The sequence below is a fragment of the Symphodus melops genome (genome assembly GCF_947650265.1).
Source record: "Symphodus melops genome assembly, chromosome: 11".
Classification (NCBI taxonomy): domain Eukaryota; kingdom Metazoa; phylum Chordata; class Actinopteri; order Labriformes; family Labridae; genus Symphodus; species Symphodus melops.
In genome coordinates, this window is record NC_136701.1 from 22,212,248 (window position 1) to 22,234,455 (window position 22,208).

The following is a 22,208-nucleotide window of genomic DNA, read 5'->3' on the forward strand; positions in this document are numbered from 1 at the left end:
CCGGGAAGCCGTTCGTGTGTGTGTGTGTGGCATTAAAACGTAAAAATAGATCAGCATTAACATCTTGCAGCGTCTCTTGTTCTCCACAGTAATCCAAACAAGCTTGATGCTGCTTTTCTTTCACTTCGTAATTCAGTTATTCCCCTCGGAGGGAGAAGAGGAGGGACGGCCGTAACGAACATTATACGCCGTTTCCCCTCATCGCCTCCCGTGACAAGAGTGGACTGTGAATGAGTGACGTTATTTTTTTATTTTTTTCAATACACCTGAAACCTCTCCTGCCGTCACTGTCATCCCTGACATATCGTCTCCAAATGTGCATGTTTTCTATCCTGTACCAAACGCAGAAATCTCGCAGCAAAAGCTCGAGACTCCACGGCCGAGAGCTGCAGTTTGTTTCACCCTCTCGTTTCTCCACAACAGGGAAGCTGACCGTGTCTGTTTCCCCCCCTCATATGTTACAAAACCAACAACCAAATTCATCTCGATTGAAGCCTATATTTAGTGAATGTTGTGGCTGTGCTATAAAGTGTGCGTTTTGGCACACACGCACACACACACACACACACCAGAGGATAAGTGTGCCTCAGTCCCCCCTATCGTGGCAGAAACGCTCATTAGACAGTGACTTTGGGAGGCATAACATGTAAAGAATATAATGCTGTCGAGACAGGGGGGGATTCAGGACTAAACAGCCTCCACTGACACCTCCAGAACACAGGAGAGGTGCGCTTTGAGGCTCACTTTCTCCGTGGCTGGATGAACTTTATATCGAGCATATATTAACACTTTGTGGCCTGCTTTTTTTTTCCTCCTCTAAAGGCTGGAGGACTCCATTTTGAAGGAACCGGGTGAGCAGCCAGAGAATACACAGCAACTCGTCTCAGGAAAGGAAACCCGCCTGTTTTTCCGGGTAGCCTGCTTGCACCATTTTCAAGAGCTGTTTCATATGTAACGTTTCAAAGGGGGCATTACTGAACGAGTTCCAATTGTTTATATTGTCCGTTCTCAAGGCGCATGTGCGTACCGGGTTGGTAGTGTCAAAGATGCAAGTTGTTGGCACAAGTTTGGCATGTGACATGTCATTGGTGATTGGTGATGGCAGCCTGCTTTAGGTTAATTATTGATGCTTGTAATTAAGAAAAGGGGCGGGCCGATTTTTTGAAGGTGTCGTTTTTGGTTGTCCGGTTCGTTTTCCGGTGATTGTCATCTCCAGATTGTCCTTTTTATTTCTTGATGAGAGACTCACGGCCCACCTCTGTGTGCTCCATGCTGTGGACCGGTTGGGGAGGGAGGCAGTGGTGACGCCTGGCAGTGCGCACGGCAGAAAGAGACTGACTTTGAAGGAGGCAGGCAGGCAGAGTGTGCAGGAAGGAAACAGCCATTCAACAGAGTAGGAATCCAAACACGGGAGAATTTAAAGTTGTAGTTATCTTAAAGCAGAAAGGGGGGAGTGTCGCCAGAGGAGCACCACACGCCTGAATTTCTCTTCCAGGGGCCGCTGGACCAGGCTTTAGCGCATGTAGAGAGGAGGAGGAGGGGGGAGGAGAGGGGGAGGAGGGAGGTTGGAGGGGGGAGTGAGTGAGTACGTTTCACAGGATCCAGGCCTAGTAGTATTGCCGCTGGGACTCTCCTCATCCGCTTTCAAAAAATTGGAAATTGGCACATTTAAACGCCAAAATGATCAGATTAAGGGTGACGTGTGAGGTGGCCGACACTGGAATGGTAAGATTCTCGCGCCAGATCCCGTGTCATTTGGCGTTTTCTCCGTGATTTTTGTTGTTTGGTCCACATAGCCTGCATCTGTCGGAGGGGAAGCCTGTGGAAGTGTGTGAGAGTCAGTGTGTGTGTCAGTTTGTGTAGGTGAACTTGTCATGTGTCGTCGTCTCCTTTTGTGTTAGAGCGTTTGTGTATCTCTCTCGTGCATTTATGAAGACACTGTAAATCCACGAGCAAGGAGCGACACAGTCACAGACACACACATGCACTTGCACACACTAAGAGGTCCACATGCACACACTCACACACACACACACGCCCATGCACACGCGCGCGCGCGCACGAACGGTTCCATTTTATTTCCAGCTCGTGGTTACAGCGCCGGCGTGTTTACGTCGCGTGGATTTTTTTTTCTTCTTCATGACGCGCTGTGATAATCTCACTGGCTTCTTTGCGGGTTGCACACATTGCATATGTTTGTGTGTGTCAGTTTACAGGCTGCTGACCTTATCGTACTTGATGTCATTCATTTCCATCATATCGCGATAATTCTTCCGTAAAGGCTCGACAGTGAGGCTGCGGGGTTTGCGCAGAATCTCTTCCAGAAATGTCACATTAGGTCGATCGGCTCGTCGTTCGTGAGTCTTGAATGTTTTATCCTCACATGGAGGCAGGGTGTTGTTGTTTTAGATACCTGAATAGATCCATCAGTTAAGGTCACTCTTAGAAATGTGTCATTACCAGCTGATTTTAGGTCATGTTATTGATGGATTATAGACCATTGTATGAGAAACAATCTGCCATAAATATCTATTGAAGGAATATTATGACAGGTTAAAATCAAACAGTTCAACAAGTAATTAGTTGAAGCCTTTAAGAGTATTTGCAGATAATTATAATAAGCTTTGGTGTGACAAATACACCGTTTAATATTTCACTGTGACCGAACTTTATCATTTGTTTGATCCTTTCGACATAGACTCCACTCTGAACATGTTCTGCTTATGTTTCAGGGAGGAACCATGCCAGCATGAGTGGGCTGTATACCGGCCCTGGCAGGGAGACTCATCAGTCCAGCTGCCCTTTGACACCAGGCCATGATCTCTCCGCCCCCTCCAGCTCCTCCAGACGCCATGACCACAAGATTGGCCTAACCATGTCTGCCACCGCCTCCTCCCTCAAGCATGCATCCGTCTACGGGTTCACACAAAGGGACCACTCCTCCTCTTCTTCTTCTTCCTCCTCCTACAGCCCCCTCAGAAGGCTGCAGCACCTCACCACTATGGTGAGCCAGCCTGACCTGGTGCTGCCGGTGAGAGAGCCAGAGAGGAGCTGGGAGTGGGGGCTGAGTAAGAAGGAGAGGGGGAAGGAGAGGGACGCCTGGGCCGATTGCGCCAGCAGTGATTATTCTGGTACAAGCAGAGGGGAGAGTGTAGGTAGGACTTCATCTGGACAACAACAGCCAGCGGCCCAAACAGGAAGTACAGACTTTTCAGCAGCCAACCAGAGCACTTCTGCAGTCTTGGAGAAAAAGTCTGAGGGTTGTTTTTCAGGCCCGCCAAGCCCAGCCTTCTCTCTGGATAGCAACAGCCCCTTCGCTAATGGCTTCCTCCACTTTGAGTCATCTTTGTTTGAGGATGATGACAATGATGAAGAGCAGGAGGCCGCGTCACCTGCGGGAGGCCTACAGGATAAACATGAAAGTGTGGGAAAAGTTCTTCAGTCGACACCGAAGGATTTAAATACAGACTCTAAGGATGCTAACCTGTCGTGTGCTAAGGTTGTCACCCGGTCCCAGTCGTCAGGTCAGCGCAGGAGATACTGGGACGGCTCGGAAGATGAGTGGGAGAGCGACACCGAGCTGTTGCTGCTTGATGATAGTCTCTCAAGGCCTTCAGTGGCAAGTTGTACCCTTATTGTCCTAAGTTTGATTGTCATAAATGGCTTTGAAGTGTTTCACAAGCAATATCCACAACCTAGTACGATCACCATACAGCTTTCTTTTCGGTAGTAGAGAGACAGAGTTGAGACACAAGTCATGCCTCCATGACTTGAAGCGTAATGATTGAAATAGCAGTCTGAAGAGGAGTAGAGGGACACGGCTCTCATGGGTGTTGGTTCAGTGTTACAGTTCAGGTTCTCCCCAACACTTCTTTTTAGTTGATTGCACCAAACATTGCTCTCAGTTAAAGCTTAACTAACAGGCGCTTAACTATGAATCTAGTCTGAATGAATTGTACACTTCATTTTAGGAGATCACCATCTTCACTATCCATGAACAGATCACACCCACAGGGCCCTTAAAAACCAAAAGGGGAAAAAGGCTCCTCAAATCTTCAGCATTTGCCTGAACAAATCTTAGTTTTGAGATTTCTTTGCATACAGATAATCACCTGAATGTGTCTGCACTTTTATTGCTACTTTACACACATGAACTTTCAAACATTTGATCTGACCTACTTTGGTGGTTCCAGTGTTCCAAAATGAAAACAAGTCTCAGCTAAAGAAACAGTGGACCATAACTTCAGCCACGGTCTGTTGGCATTGGGCGGAAGTATTTGACCAATGCGAGTGACTCCTATCGCAACACTTAACTGTTTATTGAAATCATACAAACAAATATGGAAACTGTGTTTAACATAATGTAGTTCAGTATCTCTGCTCATTAGGTGTAAGACAAGGAATGATAAACGCTGTCCTTACACCTAGAAAAGACAGATCGTGGCTTTACAGACAGTAGCTGGAGGTTTGGTCAAATTTCAAGACAACGACCTTATTGATGGCACTGACGATATAAACAATCCCAAGGAGCAGACATTGTTGTTTCTTCCACAGGTGCTGGTATGATTTTTATTATTGTTACTTTGCTGATTTGAGCTTCGGGTTAGTTCATCTCAAAGATCACTTTCATAAGTACGTTATATTCAGCCCTCGTTTTCTTCACAGTTCAGAAGTTTGTTCAGTTTTGTTGCCATTTGTAGCTCTCACATCACGTCTGTGAAAACGTGGCATTAACTGTATGATAGTGGTTTGTACAGCTAATGTTGTAGCACCCTTTTGAACGAGAGTTATCCTATAATCTAATCCTATTCTGTGGCTTTTGCTGCCTTTTAAAAACGAATTACTGACTTATATACACTTAACCGATCTGCATGCTAACTGTTAGCCATTGCTTCTTGTTTTGATCCTTTAACAAACCTAACAGTATGGGGTGTAGCTTATTAAGTGACTCATAGATGAGACTGATTTTTTACATTTCCTTACCTGACTCCTGGCAAGAAAGAGAATAAGTGGCCAGCCACAGTAACATCAGTGCAGCAGTCAGCGTCAGTCCTCTGGCCGGTCCTGCTACATGCCAGCCATAACTCAGGCCTGTTCATGTACCCCGTGAGTCCACTCGACCTGCTGCTGTGAGCGGTTAGTCCCAATCACACAAAGTATATAGTTTGGAGCAAAAAGTGCCACCCAAGTGTGGTTTGTGTGTGGAGGTGTTGTGGAACTAAAGAGGCTAATATAAGACCTGGAAAAGAGACGGCAAACAATATTTTCATTCATTTTTTATGTTTGACATGACACACCAACAAATTAAACAACATACTGTGGTGATGTCTCACCATGCCAGGTGATTTTACTCACACACTGTTACTAGTTTTTCTCTTTTTGTGTCTTCTGTATCGTTGAACTGAGTGAAAGTGATCGATGAAGCAGGCTGCTATTTGTATTTCAGTTCAGTTACTTTAAGGAACAGTGTTTTGATGATAATATAAACACACAAATATGGCATATAGAAAACTTTTAAAACTTTGGCCTTTTCTCAGCACTGAGTACTGAAATTGTCGCTTATGTCTGAGGACAGATTTTCCTCTTAACAACAGCAAATATTAGGACCAGATTTTTCCTGTGTTCAGTCATTCTCACAGGTGGTTTACATTTACCTGCCACAACAGTTTAGGCAAAGACTCACAGAGGCCTAAACAGGGCAAGCAAGGTCACATAAATCCTGTTAAATACTTACCATTTGTCATTTCATACGTCTAATCGCAGTTTTTTTCTTCCTTGTCATGTTGTCAGCAGAACAGCGTCAAGAAAAAGCATTTGCCACCTGTGAAGTTTTTAGAAGGAGAAGTTATTTGGGCAAAGTTCAACCGAAGACCGTGGTGGCCGTGTGAGGTGATCGTTGACCCCACACAGGGACTCTATCACAGAGTGAAAGGTGGGCCTGAAACATTGTTGATTTACTGTTCCTCAGACACTACATTGTAAATGAGTTGCAGTTTAATAAGATCTTTGGATTATTTTCATCATCATTTTGATTTTGTGTTGAAAGATATTCTGCTTGATGTTCGTTGTTGTCTTAGAGCCCAGTGATCGACCCTGTCGACTCTACCACGTTAGGACCTTTGGGGAGCCCGCGGAGGTTACCTGGGTGGAGGACAAAGCTACTAACCCTTTTCATGGTGGCTTTGAATATGAACAGCTCTGCTTACTGCGCCGGAGGGGGAAGAAAAGGGAACAGAACATCAAATGCACTGTAATTACAGTTTTATGAATGAGGGATCACTACTTGCATGCCCAAAAAGAGTTGGTTTAATTCATCATCAATGCTGGGGGACAATTTGGTCAGACAACCTAAAAATGTTTATGTTACACTCCATAATAAAAGAAAAATTACAATGGTGCTGGAGGTAAATAATTCTGTAAGTGCATATGCTTTTAAATATTTAGCAATAATTTTCTTTATCTTTTTGCAGATTGCAAAGCGTTATCAGGACTCTTGGAATTCAAGTGTGGCTGATGCTGAATCTGTTTTACAAGAGAGACCAAAAATGGCTTCCTCCTCTTCTTCCTTCATCGATGAAACCTTACTTTACAGCTTAACACCAGAGATGGTGAGCAAGTCCCAACTTCCAACTTTTCCCACCTCTGCTTCCCCTACTCCCTCTGAGACATCGCTGATGACCAATGGTTCCATTTCATCACCAACAACAACTCTAGCAAAACCAAGCACTTTAAAGAAATCAGTCAAGAAGAAACCAAGTAAATTGTCAAAGGACACAAGTAAGAAAAACTCCAAAAAGACGTTGCATAATAGTCCTGATCAGTCAGCTAAGGACAATGGAGAGTGCCCTTATTCTGACATTGACTCAGTCCCGAAGATTTTGTGTCCTAAAGCACTTGAACGTCAGCAAAAGTTGGTTCCATCTCAGCCAACCGTGACAGCTGTCAAAGAGGCGAAGAAGCAGCCAGAGATTCAGAGTGGTCTTTGGTTCAGCAAATCAGGCAAAGACAGACGACCCAAAACAACCAGTCCAATGCCAGACCGCACTCTTTTTTCTAAAGTGCCCTGTAAGAAAAAGAGCTCATCTGTTATCAGTAAAAAGTCACTGGCTCCTAGTGTCTCCTCATCAAGTGGTGGGCCCACTGAGCAGTCAGTGTTATTGGAGAAACCTAAGACTGTGGCGCCTGCTGAAACAAATCTGCCCCCAGAACCATCAGAATACTTGACGGGTAAAAGCGCTCCAGTTGAAACCAGGTCTTTTGGTACAGCTGGCATTCCTGCTTACCAGACAGGGATGTCAAACAAGCCAAAATCCTCAACTCCAGTTGAGAGCAGTGTACCCTCTAACAAGTCTTTACATTTAGAAGACAAACAGACAGCCAGTAACACCAGTGATATCTTGACTCAAGCAGCATCTGACCAGTTTGGTAGCTCAAGTGATAAAAAGGCTGTAGAGCCCAGCACTAATGTCAGTCCCAATGACCAATCTAGGTTATCGGAGAGTCCAAGGAGTGTCAGTCCAACTGAAAAAACAGAAACTGTGACTACTAAAAAGGTAACGGACAGAATAACTGACCAAGAAGAAAAACAAACCACTAAGCAACCATCCCTGAGTTTAGATACAGACAATATTGACCAATTAGCAAGGCTAGAAAAGCATGCAAGTCTGGTCTCCAAGTGTAGGCTGCCGTTTGTTAAATTAATACGTAAGGACATAAAGGGAAAGAAGTTCCTGAACTCAAGTTTAACCATAAATCCTACTGAAGATCCTGGATGTGCAAAGAAAGAAAAAACAGCAGATACGAAAGTAACTGAAACACTATCTAAAGTTTCAGATTGCGTGGCTAGCAAAGAAAGTATTTCCACAGATAAGGCAACCAGTTCAGAACTAGAAAAGGTCTCTGTTAAAAAGTTAAAAGCAAGTGGCTGGACAGGTATTCTTCGTCTCTCATCAGAATCGTCACGGGGGAAATCTGTTGATGCGTCCAATGTTGTAAGTGCTACTGATGGGTTAGGTTGCCCAGAAGCAGAAAGGATACCAGTTTTAGATATAAGCCAAAACAATAAGACATTGTCATCCTCTAACCAATCAGACCAATTAGAATGTAAGAAGACGTCAACTTCTGATATAACGAGACTGATCTCTGACGTTAAGTTAAGCAGTTCAAAGAAAAAGATTTCTTCCATCTCTTGCACAGTTTTTCATTCAACTTCTCCGCCACTCCATCGGCAGCGACAATTATTAAGTAGGAATGCTCCTGTGCCTCTTAGCCTGTCTCCTGAGAAATCCAAAAAGGCTGTCCTGAATTTAAAGCAAATTCCAGATAAGGTGAATAAAATTGTTCCTGATGAGCAGCCTGCCCACCTCCCAGCCAGCAGTCGGCTGATGACCAGAGCCTTGAAGGCAATGCAGGAGTTGGAATTGAAGAAGCGTGAAAAGGCCCAAAAAAAGGCTGAGCAGAAAGAACTCGTGAAACAGAGCAGAAAAGCGGAGGACCTTGTTTGCCAATCTGGGGATAACTCCTCCTTGACTCCAGGGGCCAAACTTAAATCTCCCTGTAAAGACAATGTTGATTACAATCAGGACACAATTTCTAGCGTTGAAACCTCCCCTTTGAGGTCGTCTCAATCAGTTGAATCAGATGTCAAGAGTGAAGACGAAGACCTTTCAATATCGTCAACTCCACCAATGGACTTTATACCCCTAACTTCGAGGGTGAAGGCCAAGAAGGAAGATAAGTCCATGGATATATGCTCTTCATCCTCTCCATCCTCACCCTTTTCTTTTATGAATGCCTTAAAGAACGTGGAGGAGGTATCCTTCCAGTCCCTGACAAATGATGGCGATGGTAAACCCCTCTCTTTCAAAGCAGACACAAACTACAAGTTCAGCACTTTTCTCATGATGCTCAAGGACTTGCATGACACTAGGGAGCGAGATGGGACCCCTTTAGAATTGGAAATTGGGCCCCCAAGTGCTCATGTGAAGGAGGAACCCTTAGTGATGCCTGGGGAACCAAAACCCGCAGGCCACGATCGACCATTGGAAAATGTCAATAAGCGTTCTAATTCAAGTCCAGACAAAATTAAAACAACAGAAAATATCAACACTAGTCAAACCTCAAAGAGATCCTATAACAGAAGGGGGTTGGGGAAGAAAGCCAACCGCAAAGTGCCTTGTCATCCTGCCAGGTCTGGACCTGGTTTCCCAGGACTGGAGTCCTTACCTGCGAGGGACTCTTCGTCAGTAGCGGATTGCTCATCAAGAGTTCAGTCCCCGTTGGACATTGAGACCCGCAGCTGGGAGAGGCAGAGTGGGAGTCTTGGAGGAGTAGTTGAGGAGATGGAGAAAAGGTGGGGCAGACTTAATGGGAATCTACAAAACACGGTGCCTTTGGAGCCGACAGGGTGCAACTCTACACTGGGTCTGGAAGAGTCGAGTGGCCTCGTTGCCGACCGCACGAAGACAAACGCGAGTCTCGAGAGGCACAAAGCTGGAGAGGGTGACAAGCCACCTCGAGGTGAGTCCAGTCTTGTTAAGTGGGAGATAGATGGGGCGAAGATCTTTTCATGGATGTTAAACAACAGATGCATTCTAGTGTATATATGATATACCAACATTGTACATGTGGCTTCATTGGAGCTGAGGATCTGTGCAGATTTTAGAAATCTATCATTTTGGCCAATACTACTTAAAAGTTAATCTCCCAAACAATAAGCATATTCCCCAATTACATTGATAAAACTAAGCACATTTTATCTTATTAGCGTCTTGGCTATCAGGGATTAGTGAAGACCCATTTTTAGTGTTATGCAACACTAATGAAGCACTGCTCCAAGCTAACGACTGGTCTAACCTCCAAAGTCACATTATTAGTGTTTCAGATCTCTCTTCCCCCCTATCAGGCCACACCGGAGTACTGTAGAGGCCTGCAGCAGGCCATGCTCACTCCCTTTGTTTGCTGCAGTAAATGGAATTAACTGGAAAGGAAATAAAGTATGAAGAAACTGGACTCTGATACCTGCTATTTAATTGGCGTATCAATGCCGAAGCTTTAATTTTGAAGCTGTTGTCAGGTACACTTTCAACAATTAGAGTTTCATATAGACAGCTTTGAATCATCTTTAGTACAGTTGAAAAAACTAATTTATCCTCAGTTAAAGCACAGTCTGGTGTTGTCATTATACATTTTCATAGTGAACCTCTTCTACTACTACGAACAGTTCAAATAAAAGAAACTGGACCTCAGGGTGGTTGAAATACTTTCACTTGAATACTGTGTCCATGGAAAAAACATTTTTCTTTTGTGCTTGGTGTTAATGAGTGCTAAAGTTAAATCAGATAAAAATACATGCCTGTATTAGGTGAGCAGTTGAAAATTACACTCTTAAGATAAAAAATCTGTTGACCAATAAACAGTGTAGACACAAACAGATATTTAAAATGATGCAATACATTCATTAAGAAGCGATGATCTTTCTTTGTAAATCTTTTCCAGCTCATAAGCGAGTAAGAAAACCAAGTAAGAGGTTGATTGAGTGGACTGAAGAGTATGATCAGATTTTCTCCACGAGGAAGAAAACCAAAAAGCCTCTCCAGTTAATTGGAAAGGTAAAAATCCTACAAAGTTGTAACTTTTGTAACTTTATAATTATGTGTTGATACATGTGCTTGGAAAGGAAGCATTGAGCAGCCCATTTCACTCCTGACAGCCAAACATTGAGCTCTTATCACAGATTAACAGTAAACTCACATCATTTCTTCCCTCAGGCCTCTCAGCCCGTTACATCCACGTCTGAACTCCCAGAATTTGGCAAGGACACGCACGACCACGCACCAGTGGAATTACTTCCTGAAATACAGACTCCACCTCCAGAGGAAATAGCTGCAACAACGCCGGCTGAACTACAAATTTCCAGGACAGAAAACACATCTCCCCAAGAGGCTCCAGTGCTTTCCATTGACACACTGACCCCGCCTCCTGAAGCTGAGTCTTCTCCGTCAGAGGGGCCCGTCAAAGACAACGGTGAGAAAGTTTCTCTCTTTGCAACTTTGCATGCAATTTAAAGCTGCATGAAACAGTCTGATGTAGGTGGGAGAAAAAGTCCTCGAGGCAAATGTGAAAAAATTAAAACATCTACACATTTCATCCTCATGAGACTGTTGAACATTTCATTCCAAAAAAAAAAAAACACTTGAGCATGAGTCCACTCTTATCACAATCATACTCCTCTGATATTTGGTAAGTTAAAAAGCCTGCCATGATGGCGGTTATGGGGAGGACTAAAGAGCTCTCCCTCCACTCAGTATATGAACGCTCTGTCCTCAGGCACAGAGAGGTTTGTCTTCGACTCGTCTCACATCTTCCACTCTGAGAATGAGCTGGCGGACGATACAGAGTCACACAATGTGAAGTGACGTGCTTTAAAAACTCAGTAGATTATTAAAGATTTAAGGGTTGTGCCATAACATCATGGTGTTCTTTTTTTTCTTGTGCGCTGTTGGTAACATGCACTGGATGTTGTTTGTGGTTTACACTGATTTGCATTTCTCTCTGTTTACAAGTGGATTGTTGTTTGTTTCTGTTTCTTTTAATGTATTGATTCTACTGAAGAGGCAGCTCGGTGTGTGCAGCATTGGATTCCAAGACACAGTTCCCCGAGGGGAAAATGAAGTGTATCGTATCTTATCGTTTTGCATCACATGTCTATGAGGCCTCACTTATAGACGTTGCTCCTGTCGTCTCAATGTTGAATGAGGTTTAAGCTCATGGCTCTGTGCCGGCTAATCAAGGCCTCCCTCAGCACACTGGGAACGCGTTTTATTGGGTTTTAACTGTTGTGTTAAATGATGTGCACTGGAGACTCGTGATTATATTACATTAAAAATAAAGAATAAAAAGATGTGTATTTTTAGTTGTATTCAATCTTTCTATATCCAGGTTAGTCCCTTTGAGTTTAGAGATCTCTGTTAAAAGGGAGACCTTGAGTGTTTTGATGAAGAGTGTGTTTAACGCTCCGCCTGCTTGCTCTCATCGAGGGTCCTCCACAGAGTGCCGTCCAAAACCTCTGAGGAGTCTGCGCTCACGCTGACTTACTGAACAGGTGTAACTGCGTTTATTGTTTGTTGTGGGAGACACATCATGAAAGAAAGTTCTGTTATTACCCACACAAACATGAAACGATTTATATAAGACACATACTAATAGTACCATGCCTGTGTTCATTTGATTGAAGCTTTTTTATGTTTGATTTGATAAATACCCGATTAAAAAAAGATGTACGCTAACATTTGTATACAGTTTAATATTTGTGTGACATAAAACCATGGTAAGCATACATCCAGTTTGAATGGGAGTGAATGGAGTTCATCCCAAAGCTTGCACTGATCCCTCCAGCTGAACCAAAGCTCGCTGTGAGCTGGACTTCAGTGAGGTCAGAGTGGAGAGAGATCTGTTTGGGAAGAAGTCACAAGCTTAAAAGACCTGGACACAGTTACCTGAGCCTTCTTATTGAACTCTTTATTGACAGGTTCTGCTCCTGTGTTGGGGAGGAAGCGGAAGAGGAAACCCACTCAGAAGATTCTGGAGTACTGCTTGGAAGCCGAGGCCTCAACAGTCCCAAAGAAGAAGGTAAGACTTCCACATGTTTCTGTGCAGTTTTGTATTACAGAGCTAAGTTGAGTTTTTTCCAGTTTGGATATTTTCTCATTCTCTTCTGTTAAGCTATTTTCATCCTCATGTGGTTTTATGGGATCAAATGTTTTACTCTACTGTTTGTTCACCCAAAGGCACAACAAAGGACACTAGTGGGATTAGCATTAGCATTAGCTCTGCAGCGCATTCGTTTTATGCTTTGTCTTGAAACTCTGTTTAATAGCTTCGACCCTTTTAAATAAATACATTTAAATTTCGTGGAATAAGAACTGAGAAATGAGGTGATGAAATCAAAAGATTTTCACTGACATGATAGTTCAGCCAAAGCGCCGCCTGCCGACCCCATGGTGAGGATGAGGAACAAAACGTTTCAGGATCTGTGAAGATGAAGGAGACCAAAAGTTTCAGGGAAACCAAACAATAATGATGAAGGAAGTTCCTGTCGGATGATTATATGTTTGATTGAAGATTTTGATTTTCTCTTCTTACAGGTTAAAGCACTGAAGAACACCTTAAATCCTGTGGCTCAGTCAGGTCAGTGAATCGTCACACGACAGTGAATATTGTTGCACTACCGAGCAAATCATGCTTTTCCAAACTAAAAAGTGTCGCTCCTTTCACAAGAAAAAAATCTGTTTAAAATGACAGAGAAGCTAAATTTGAATTAGACGTTGATAAATTCACATTCGTGTTTTGGCTTTATTAAATAATCGTCAAGAACCTGTTGAGTTTTTTCTGTCTTTTCTGTGATAAATGGTTCAAACACAACTTTTTCTTTTTCTTGACTAGAATCTGGAGCACCGTCTTTAAAATCAAAGAGTAAACATCAAACAGCATCGAGCTCTGCTCCAACAAGCACAGAGACTCTCACCTGTACGCCCACCGCCTCCGTTCAGACAGAGTCTCCTCCTGCTCCCCCCACTCAAGCACCGACCCCGCCTGAAGCCCCCCAGGTGGAGACGACGGAGGCTGACGCTGAAGCACCTCAAACAGAGGACTATGAAGAGGCCAGAAAGGACACGGCAGAGTCCGAGGTCAGACAACTGCTCTGTCTCTGTTGCTTCTGTTTCAAAGAATTATTTTTAGGAATCATCTGCTGTAAATGTGCAAATGGATTATTATGTGCTCTGATATCAGGATGTTTTTAAAGTGATAACAGGACTCAGATCTCCTCTTGCTGAAAGTACAGGGAACATCCTCAATAACACTCACTTTTTAAGTTTATGATATTCTCTCCATGCGAACCAGGGAACGATTCTGAAACTCTTCCTTTTGTCTCTTTTTAGGGTGAACAATCCAGCTTGGATCACAGTTTCTCCTCCATGAAGGATGAGTTGTCTCTCTGTGACGACCAACTTTTACCCTCGAGGAAGATCATAGGTGACCGAGGAGGCCCCGCCTCCATGAAGGAGAACATCTGTCAGGTGAGTTTTCACCGAGAGGAGAAGATGAGTCCAAAAGCAGCAACAGATGGAGACAAATGAGGACTTCTTTTATTCATGCATAGTGATACAGAAAAAAACATGCAGCTTCAGTAGTGTTGAAGAAAATCATCACATTAAACCTTAATTCGAGAATATTTAGTTTAGAGTTTCTACTACATACAGAGCCATGTTTTATTTTTTGGATCCCCAGTGAAATTCTGGTGACGTAACCAGGAGCTCTTCACCATCAAAATTAATTTGAATTCCTCTTATCATCACACTTTGGTTTTTAAAGTAGGTTCATGTCTTTGGTTGTCCCAGGTGTGTGAGAAGACGGGCGAGCTGCTGCTCTGTGAGGGTCAGTGCTGTGGAGCGTTTCATCTCGCCTGCATCTCTCTGGCCGAAGCACCTAAAGGGAAGTTTGTGTGTCCAGAGTGCAAATCAGGTAAAATACACAGGAAAGACGAAGCTGATGAATGATGAGACATACTTAGGATATTGTAATACTGAGAGTCAGTGAGGCCTAAATCCTGGCCTTCATTCAGAACAGATTAACGTTGTGTGTCATGCTTTATTTGTTTACATGTCATTCTTAAAGTAAAAGTTTTAATGCTAAAGCTAGCTACTGTTAGAAGTGGCCAAATATTATTTTGATGTATTCATTTTGGAGATATTGGAGGGCCAAAGGGAGTTCAGTTTCTGTTGTTGGCTGAAATAATTCATGACTTTCTGACATGTTTTGCAGAAGGAAAGGAAGGTGATGTTATGTATTTTAATTCTCCAGGTATTCACACCTGCTTCGTGTGTAAGAAGCGCGGCGAGGATGTGCGGCGCTGTATGATTCCTGTGTGTGGGAAGTTTTACCACGGGGAGTGCATCGCCAGCTTCGCCCCGACCGCACCTGTGAACCGAGGCTTCCGCTGCTCCATCCACGTCTGTCTCACCTGCTTCATCACCAACCCCAACAGCTCGTCCGTCTCGAAAGGTCAAACCAAGAAGACGCTCAAGATATTTTCACTGCGAGAACTTCTGTTGTGTCATTGTTCTGACTATATCCTGTGTGTTTGTCCGTAGGTCGTCTGGTACGATGTGTACGCTGCCCCGTAGCTTATCATGCTAACGACCTCTGCATGGCCGCCGGCTGCGTGGTCCTCTCCAACAACAGCATCATCTGTCCCAACCACTTCACCCCCCGCCGCGGCGTCAAGAACCATGAACACGTCAATGTCAGCTGGTGCTTTGTCTGCACAGAAGGTGCTTCTTTAAGAACATGTGGAGGAATTTCAGCTGCACTCTGCTAGCCGGTGTCTTTTGTTATTTTTTATTTAAAACCAAACACTTACAGAGGCTTAACATTAGGCGTAACTTCTATGTGGCTCTCTCCAAACAATTTCTAATAATACTTCGCATGATTCGTAGTTTTTATAAACTGTGCTGTCCTCCTCCTGTGCTGTAGGGGGCAGTCTGCTGTGCTGCGAGTCCTGTCCCGCTGCGTTCCATCGGGAGTGTCTGAAAATGGAAATGCCAAAAGGCAGCTGGTACTGCAACGACTGCAAGGCTGGGAAGAAACCTCGATACAAAGACATCCTGTGGGTGAAGGTTGGCCGATACAGGTCAGTGTCTAACTGGAGACACAGTTTGTCTCCGCTCAACTTCAAGTACAACCAGAGATACCAAAACAGAATGTAGATCTCATCCATAAGTGAACATTAATCCAAAAAACTCCAAAACATATATTGAAGGCTTTATGTTTATATTCCCAGAAAAAAATAAAAAATACTCCAAACTTTTCTCAGGGCTTAAAGTTGGCTTAAATGTTTCAGAGGCAGATACTTGTCAAGAAGATATAGTCATGACGAGTCTTTTGCTTCTTATGTGCATTTCCCACTGAGGATTACTGAAGTATTTCTGATCCTGATTTTTTTTTTCTTCTGTGTTTTTGTGTGAAGGTGGTGGCCAGCGGAGGTCAGTCATCCCAAAACGATCCCAGAGAACATCCAAAGAATGAGGCACGATGTCGGGGAGTTTCCTGTTCACTTCTTTGGATCGAATGACTACCTGTGGACGTATCAGGCCCGGGTCTTCCCTTATATGGACGTGGACGCCAACAGCAAAGAGAAGATGGGGAAAGGTGTTGATGCCACCTACAAGAAAGGTAAGTTCTCACATGTAATTCTTTATGTTGTTGGTTGAGTTTTCAGTTTGAGTTATCTAAATGTTGATCTTTGTCCTCAGCTCTTGAAGAGGCTGCGCTGAGATTTAGGGAGCTGCAGGCGGAGAAAGAGCTTCGTCAACTTCAAGAGGACAGAAAGAACGACAGGAAGCCTCCTCCTTACAAACATATAAAGGTTACATCCTCATTTCTTTGTCTTTGTTCAGTCGAAGGAAGGCTCGATCTCAAGGTTTTTCAAAAGAAGAGCCTTCGAGCCTTGTCTGTGGCCGTGCTAGTTACAGAATTCACCCAGAATACTTTTCAAAGTTTTACTGAAATACTCTGATATAGTTGTACTTGAGTCAACGTATTGTGTCACGTTTCACCTCTTCAGAAAGGTAAAGATTGTACAGAAATGTGATTGTGTTTACTTCCACCTTTCTGACTCATTCAGGTGAATCGACCAATAGGAAAGGTTCAAATCGTTACAGCCGACCTATCGGAGATCCCGCGCTGTAACTGTAAGGCGACAGACGAGAGCCCGTGTGGAATGGACTCAGAGTGCATCAATCGCATGCTGCTTTATGAATGCCACCCGCAGGTACAGAAATTTCATTGAACACATCTGAATACATCTACGTCCAAACATTATGTACTTTGTAAATGCTTTATAAAACAGTTTTCTAAAACAATGAAGTGACAAGATACTTATTCAATGTGTACCTTTGTATCCTTTATCTTCACCATCTCAACCCTCTCACTGGGTGGAGTAACTTTACTTCACAACAGCAAAATAAAACACCATACTGCCTTAGACAGAGGGGCTATAGAACATTTTTTCTGGAGGTATTTGTTCCTTGAATCTTCGCAAACCTTTTTACATGAAGTTAAAAAAAATCTCAAGACAAAATGGTGTGTTGTTTTAGAGGTTGTGCAATGGATCACCATCTTGATGGAAAAGTGCCAGTGGGTTAAAGGAGCACTAGCTAACATTTTGGCCACATGGGGGCAGTATAATCAAGCTGCAGCAACACGCGACTAGTTGAGCTTTAAAGCGGACACAGGAAGCTTGTTAGATGATTACATGTGACTATTAGCTTTGACGCGCCGGCATCATCAGACATGTTGAGTCATGTTTCTGCTCATTTGATAAATGAAGCAAACTGGTTCCACATGTTTTAGCTCTGTTTTGGTCTCCACCTACTACTGATAAAAACATCAGGCTAACATGCTGCTAATTACTTGACTTTGTTCACTAGCAAGTAGCCAACTTCTGTTAGGGAGCAATTATGTGCTGGGTATGTAACGCACAGTGGATTTATAGATCTCTAAAAAAACATGCTTTTAAGATAATGTTGATTGAAAGAGTGAAGTCGTAAAAGACAAAAAGGGCCAATTTCATTTTCATATGACTTTTAATTTACTGTTTATGAAATATGGGTTTGTGGGTTAAAAAATCCCCTCTTATGATATGATACTGGTACATTTCCTTCTTAGATTTAAAAAAAATGACTCTGGACTTGCAGGTTTGTCCGGCTGGTGAGCGGTGCCTCAACCAGGCGTTCACAAAGCGTCAGTACAGCCAGGTGGAGATCTTCAGGACGCTCTCGAGAGGCTGGGGGCTCCGCTGTGTCCACGACATCAAGAAGGTAACGACATCACTTTTAACCATCGTACTCGAACGACTGCAGCTCTGCTACTGTTACCAGTACTTTTACATAGAGGGTCCGGCTAGCTAATGGATATTTTTTTTGTCTCTCAGGGTCAGTTTGTGAGCGAGTACGTCGGGGAGATGATTGACGAGGAGGAGTGCAGGTCCAGGATCCGACACGCTCAGGAGAACGACATCTGTAACTTCTACATGCTCACACTGGACAAGGTAAAGCTCAGAAAGAGAGAGAATGTGTGTGTGTGTTAATGTGTGTGTGTTTGGCCTTTTAATAGTCAGGTGGGTCCCATTTTCTTCCCACAGTATTCACGTTTTCAATTCAACCATAAACAGAATCTAAACTGAGAAGTTATTATCTGTCTTTTTATATATTTAATGTCTGACTTTTTAATATGTGGTGTGTACGGGATTTCCGGGTCTTTTGAATGAAGCCTCAAGTGGACACTCGAGGAACTGCAGTTTTTGTCTCTTTGGCATGTTCGTGTGGATCCAACAAATAAAAACAAGACGGATGGCTTGTGTGTCTTACATGTCTTTGTGTATTCTCATGCTTTGTGTGTGTGTAGGATCGAATCATCGACGCTGGGCCAAAGGGGAACGAGGCCCGCTTCATGAACCACTGCTGCCAGCCCAACTGTGAGACACAGAAGTGGACGGTGAGCGGAGACACCCGCGTGGGACTGTTCGCTCTCGTCGACGTTGCTGCAGGTACACTGACTCACTTAAGGATGAAACATTAATACAAAGATCAGGCCCTTTTTTGTTAAATATTGTTAACACAGTGTGTACAATCCAAATCTGCAGCCTGTTTGTGTGCATCTGTTCAGGAACTGAGCTCACCTTCAACTACAACCTGGAGTGTTTGGGGAACGGGAAGACCGTGTGTAAATGTGGAGCACCAAACTGCAGCGGCTTCCTTGGTGTCAGGCCAAAGGTGAAAAGACTTCCACATAGGAAGTACTTCAGTTATGTTTTCAGCACCCGAGTTAGAACTTTTCAAACCTCTTTCCTCCCCAAACCAGAACAACCCTCCGTCCGATGACAAAGGCCGTAAGTTCAAGAGGAGGGGCAAGAGGAAGAAAAAGGCGGTGGTGACCAAAGAACGAGAGGACGAGTGCTTCAGTTGTGGAGATGGAGGACAGATGGTTTCCTGTAAGAGACCCGGCTGTCCCAAAGTTTACCACGCCGACTGTCTCAACCTCACCAAGAGGCCTGCAGGTCGGTAATAACCAGATGACCTCAGATCATTGGGAAAGAACCTGGAGCCAATCAGACATTTGTCTCCATGTTGAGATCTGCCTGATTATTTGTTTCTCAGTGTCACAGCACTTTTCAGAAAACCCTTTTTGTAGGAAAAGTCTATTTTTTTTGTTGTAAATTTTGTATTCTACTCAAATTCCTTTCGCGTGAAAACTTGACTCTGGTCTGTCTTTCCTTTCTAGGTCGTTGGGAATGTCCTTGGCATCAGTGCGACATATGTGGAAAGGAGGCGGCGTCTTTCTGCGAGATGTGTCCCAGCTCGTACTGCAACAAGCACCGTGACGGCCTCCTCTTCATCTCCAAACTGGACGGGAAGCTCTGCTGCAGCGAACACGACCCCTGTGGACCGGAACCTCTGGAGCCGGGGGAGATCCGAGAGTACACGCCCCAAACCAGAGCCCTGACCTCGGGCCTGGGCATGGCGGTCATCCCCTCTGCCCCTCTTAACACTACAACCAGTCTGAACCCGACCAGTCGGAGGAGAAAGGAGATCAACGCTTCCGAGTCACTCCCTGCTTTTTCCATCCCGGTTCCCATCACTATCCCTGTCTCTGCGCCTCCAGCCTCACCTCCACCCAGCAGCTCTGAACCTCCCAGCAGCCCGCACGTGTTCGACCTCCCTCACTACTCCCCCATCTCCTCGTATGAGGAAGAGAGGGATGTGTTAGACGTGGAAGACGAGCTGCTCGATGAAGTGGAAGAGGAGGAGGAGGATTCAGCTGAAGAGGGCGAGGTCCGGAGGCAGAAATCCGATTGCCACGATGAGGAGGGAGAGGCGGTGATGGATGAGGTGGGGCTGGAATACCTGGAGATCAAAGATGAGGAGGAGGAGGAGGAGGAGGAGGATGAGGAGGAGGAAGATGATGATGATGAAGAGGAGGAAGAAGAAGAGGAAGAGGAGTGACCAACAGTGGATTATTCTTATGAATCATGGGAAGCAGCTGAAGATTAAACAATCACAATACTCAAGTAGCCACTGTTTCTATGGTCAGGTGGACGCTCGGGGGAGATTAGAGGAAAAAAGAAAATCAAGGAAAAGTAAATTATCTACATATATAAATAAGATTGAAAACTTTACAGAGTCATATATAGAAAAGACAGATATTTCTTGAGTATTATTTAAGTTTTGTCCGTGTTATTCCTCAGTTCTCAATGCCCTCTGTGCACACTCGCTGTAGTCAAACAGTTCATTATCAGTGACTCTGCACACACACTGACAGACTGCACCTTTACATGAAAGGTCTAGACATAGAAAACAGCATCCTAAACTGCTACTCAGAACTTTGTAAGCGTATTTCACTCTGATATAGTTGTTTTCATCCTCACGTGTTCCACAGTAACACCTACTGGTTCTTCTTTTGGTACAATTTTAAGTGTCATATATACACGACAGAGAGCTGATCTCTTCAAGCTTTATGTGATTTACTGAAAGTGTTTCTCTATCTGCTGCACTGAAAGGACAGAGTGTGGGTGTGACGCTCGAAAAGGGAGCAAGCTGTAGCTTTCTGTAAAGGCAGGGTAAAAGAGTCAGGTGTGAAACCTGCAAAGATGACCTCCACTGGGTGCGTTGAACTCAGAGGATGGCCTTTGAGATCAGTGGAAAGCTGTGGATATAAAACGTACTAGATTAAAAAAAAACATGTATTTATCTGTTAACAAAGCAGTTTTATTCCCTGTCCCTCGAGAGATCATAGCAGCTCGATTTTGCACCATTTGGAACACTAATGTCTTTTTGGACTGCAGTTTGTCCCCGAGGTTAATGGACTCGTATGTTTTTGATGTTTTATGAGGTTTTATTCCCCTTACTCAGCAGTTCCTCTGAGATCAATAAATGGAGCTTCTTCAGCTGAGTGGTTCAAATTCACACCCTCTACAAAAAATGTGATAGTGCCAGATGATTGGCTGCCTGGTGTAGTCAGACAAAAGACAACAGACTTCAGAAGTGTGTAACTGCATCGTTGAGTTTTCTTCAAAATGGACTCTGATTATGATGATGAGACAAATAAAGTTATGGACTGAAAGTTGGGAGCAGCCAGCAACAACATAAAGGGAACTCTAAATATGACCGTTTCATGCCAAAACAAGGAATCTCAGACTGTCGAGGAATCGGTGGATTTTCAAGAGAAAAGTGTGTTCACCATGCTGGGAAATTAAAGCAGGTAGTTCAGCAGCTCCATAAAGACACAGGTTGGACTGCAGGTTTCATATACGACACTCCAATCTATCTAACCCTGTTTGTAACTCCAACGTAAAAGTTGGTCCTGCCTCTTGGTGGGAAAGCACTACCTTTGCTCCAGTAGTCGTTATTTATAAACTGTTCTGTGACGCACAAAGGAAGACGAGGGAGAGATTTGGGGCGTTCGCGTCCTCGTTCCCGTCGTCTTCTTGACGCTTCCTCGAGGGAAAAAACGAAAGACTTGTGTTCAGATGTGAGACACTCGAAGGGGAGACGAACTCTTGCCATGACGCTTGCACTTCAGTTTGTTCTTGCCACGTGTTTCGCTGTGTCTTCAAGCTTAATATTGTCTGTGTGTTATCTGCCAATGCCTTAGAGTGTATTCGTGTGGAGATATTTTAAAGGAATGGTTTGGCACCGGTTGAGAGCCAATTGTCCCTACTAATGCCTTTTTACAGCTGTCCAACGAGCAATGTTTCATTCCAGTGTAATTATGTCCTGTAGATCTCAACCACTGACCTGTTAAAACAACCGCTATATAAATATATGAGAAAAAGAAGTTATGAAATGATCATTGTGCTGCCTTGTTTTTGCGATAATGGTCCGACATAGAGTTACATGGAACACTTCAGACTGTGAGCTGTAAAGAAAGATGACTGCTTGATGATGCAGTATATTTAACATATTATACAATCCTGCTGCAGTTTATTCATGAAGTAACAGATCATCACACAGTTTCAACATAACATGAAGATCTAGTTATTCAACCATCCAGATGCTTTAAACGTGTTGCTAACAGGTGGGATGAGAAGAGAGGATTTCCTTTTAGCCTAGGAGGAAGCATTCTCAGAGCGACTCTAAGCGAGAAGGGGT

At 43.8% G+C, this 22,208-nt stretch overlaps 1 protein-coding gene across 6 annotated transcripts; it reads left to right on the plus strand.

Annotated features, from left to right (window-relative positions):
- Nucleotides 1-622: 622 nt before the first annotated feature.
- Nucleotides 623-21,903, plus strand: nsd1b (nuclear receptor binding SET domain protein 1b). 6 transcript variants are annotated; one of them, XM_079356522.1, is made up of 25 exons: nucleotides 628-726; nucleotides 823-913; nucleotides 2,733-3,619; nucleotides 5,791-5,932; nucleotides 6,078-6,250; nucleotides 6,471-9,519; nucleotides 10,498-10,610; nucleotides 10,770-11,025; nucleotides 12,530-12,630; nucleotides 13,146-13,188; nucleotides 13,444-13,688; nucleotides 13,941-14,078; nucleotides 14,400-14,523; nucleotides 14,863-15,063; nucleotides 15,153-15,332; nucleotides 15,535-15,691; nucleotides 16,028-16,233; nucleotides 16,314-16,426; nucleotides 16,685-16,831; nucleotides 17,757-17,879; nucleotides 17,993-18,109; nucleotides 18,466-18,607; nucleotides 18,727-18,833; nucleotides 18,922-19,117; nucleotides 19,342-21,903. In XM_079356522.1, exons 3-25 carry the CDS (start codon nucleotides 2,750-2,752, stop codon nucleotides 20,061-20,063), a joined length of 7,665 nt encoding a protein of 2,554 aa, XP_079212648.1. In that variant the 5' UTR covers nucleotides 628-726; nucleotides 823-913; nucleotides 2,733-2,749; the 3' UTR covers nucleotides 20,064-21,903. The 6 variants fall into 6 exon arrangements, with proteins under 6 accessions (XP_079212647.1, XP_079212648.1, XP_079212646.1 ...); XM_079356521.1 differs by having other exon boundaries at nucleotides 623-851; XM_079356520.1 differs by lacking the exons at nucleotides 628-726; nucleotides 823-913 and adding an exon at nucleotides 995-1,725.
- Nucleotides 21,904-22,208: the final 305 nt, after the last annotated feature.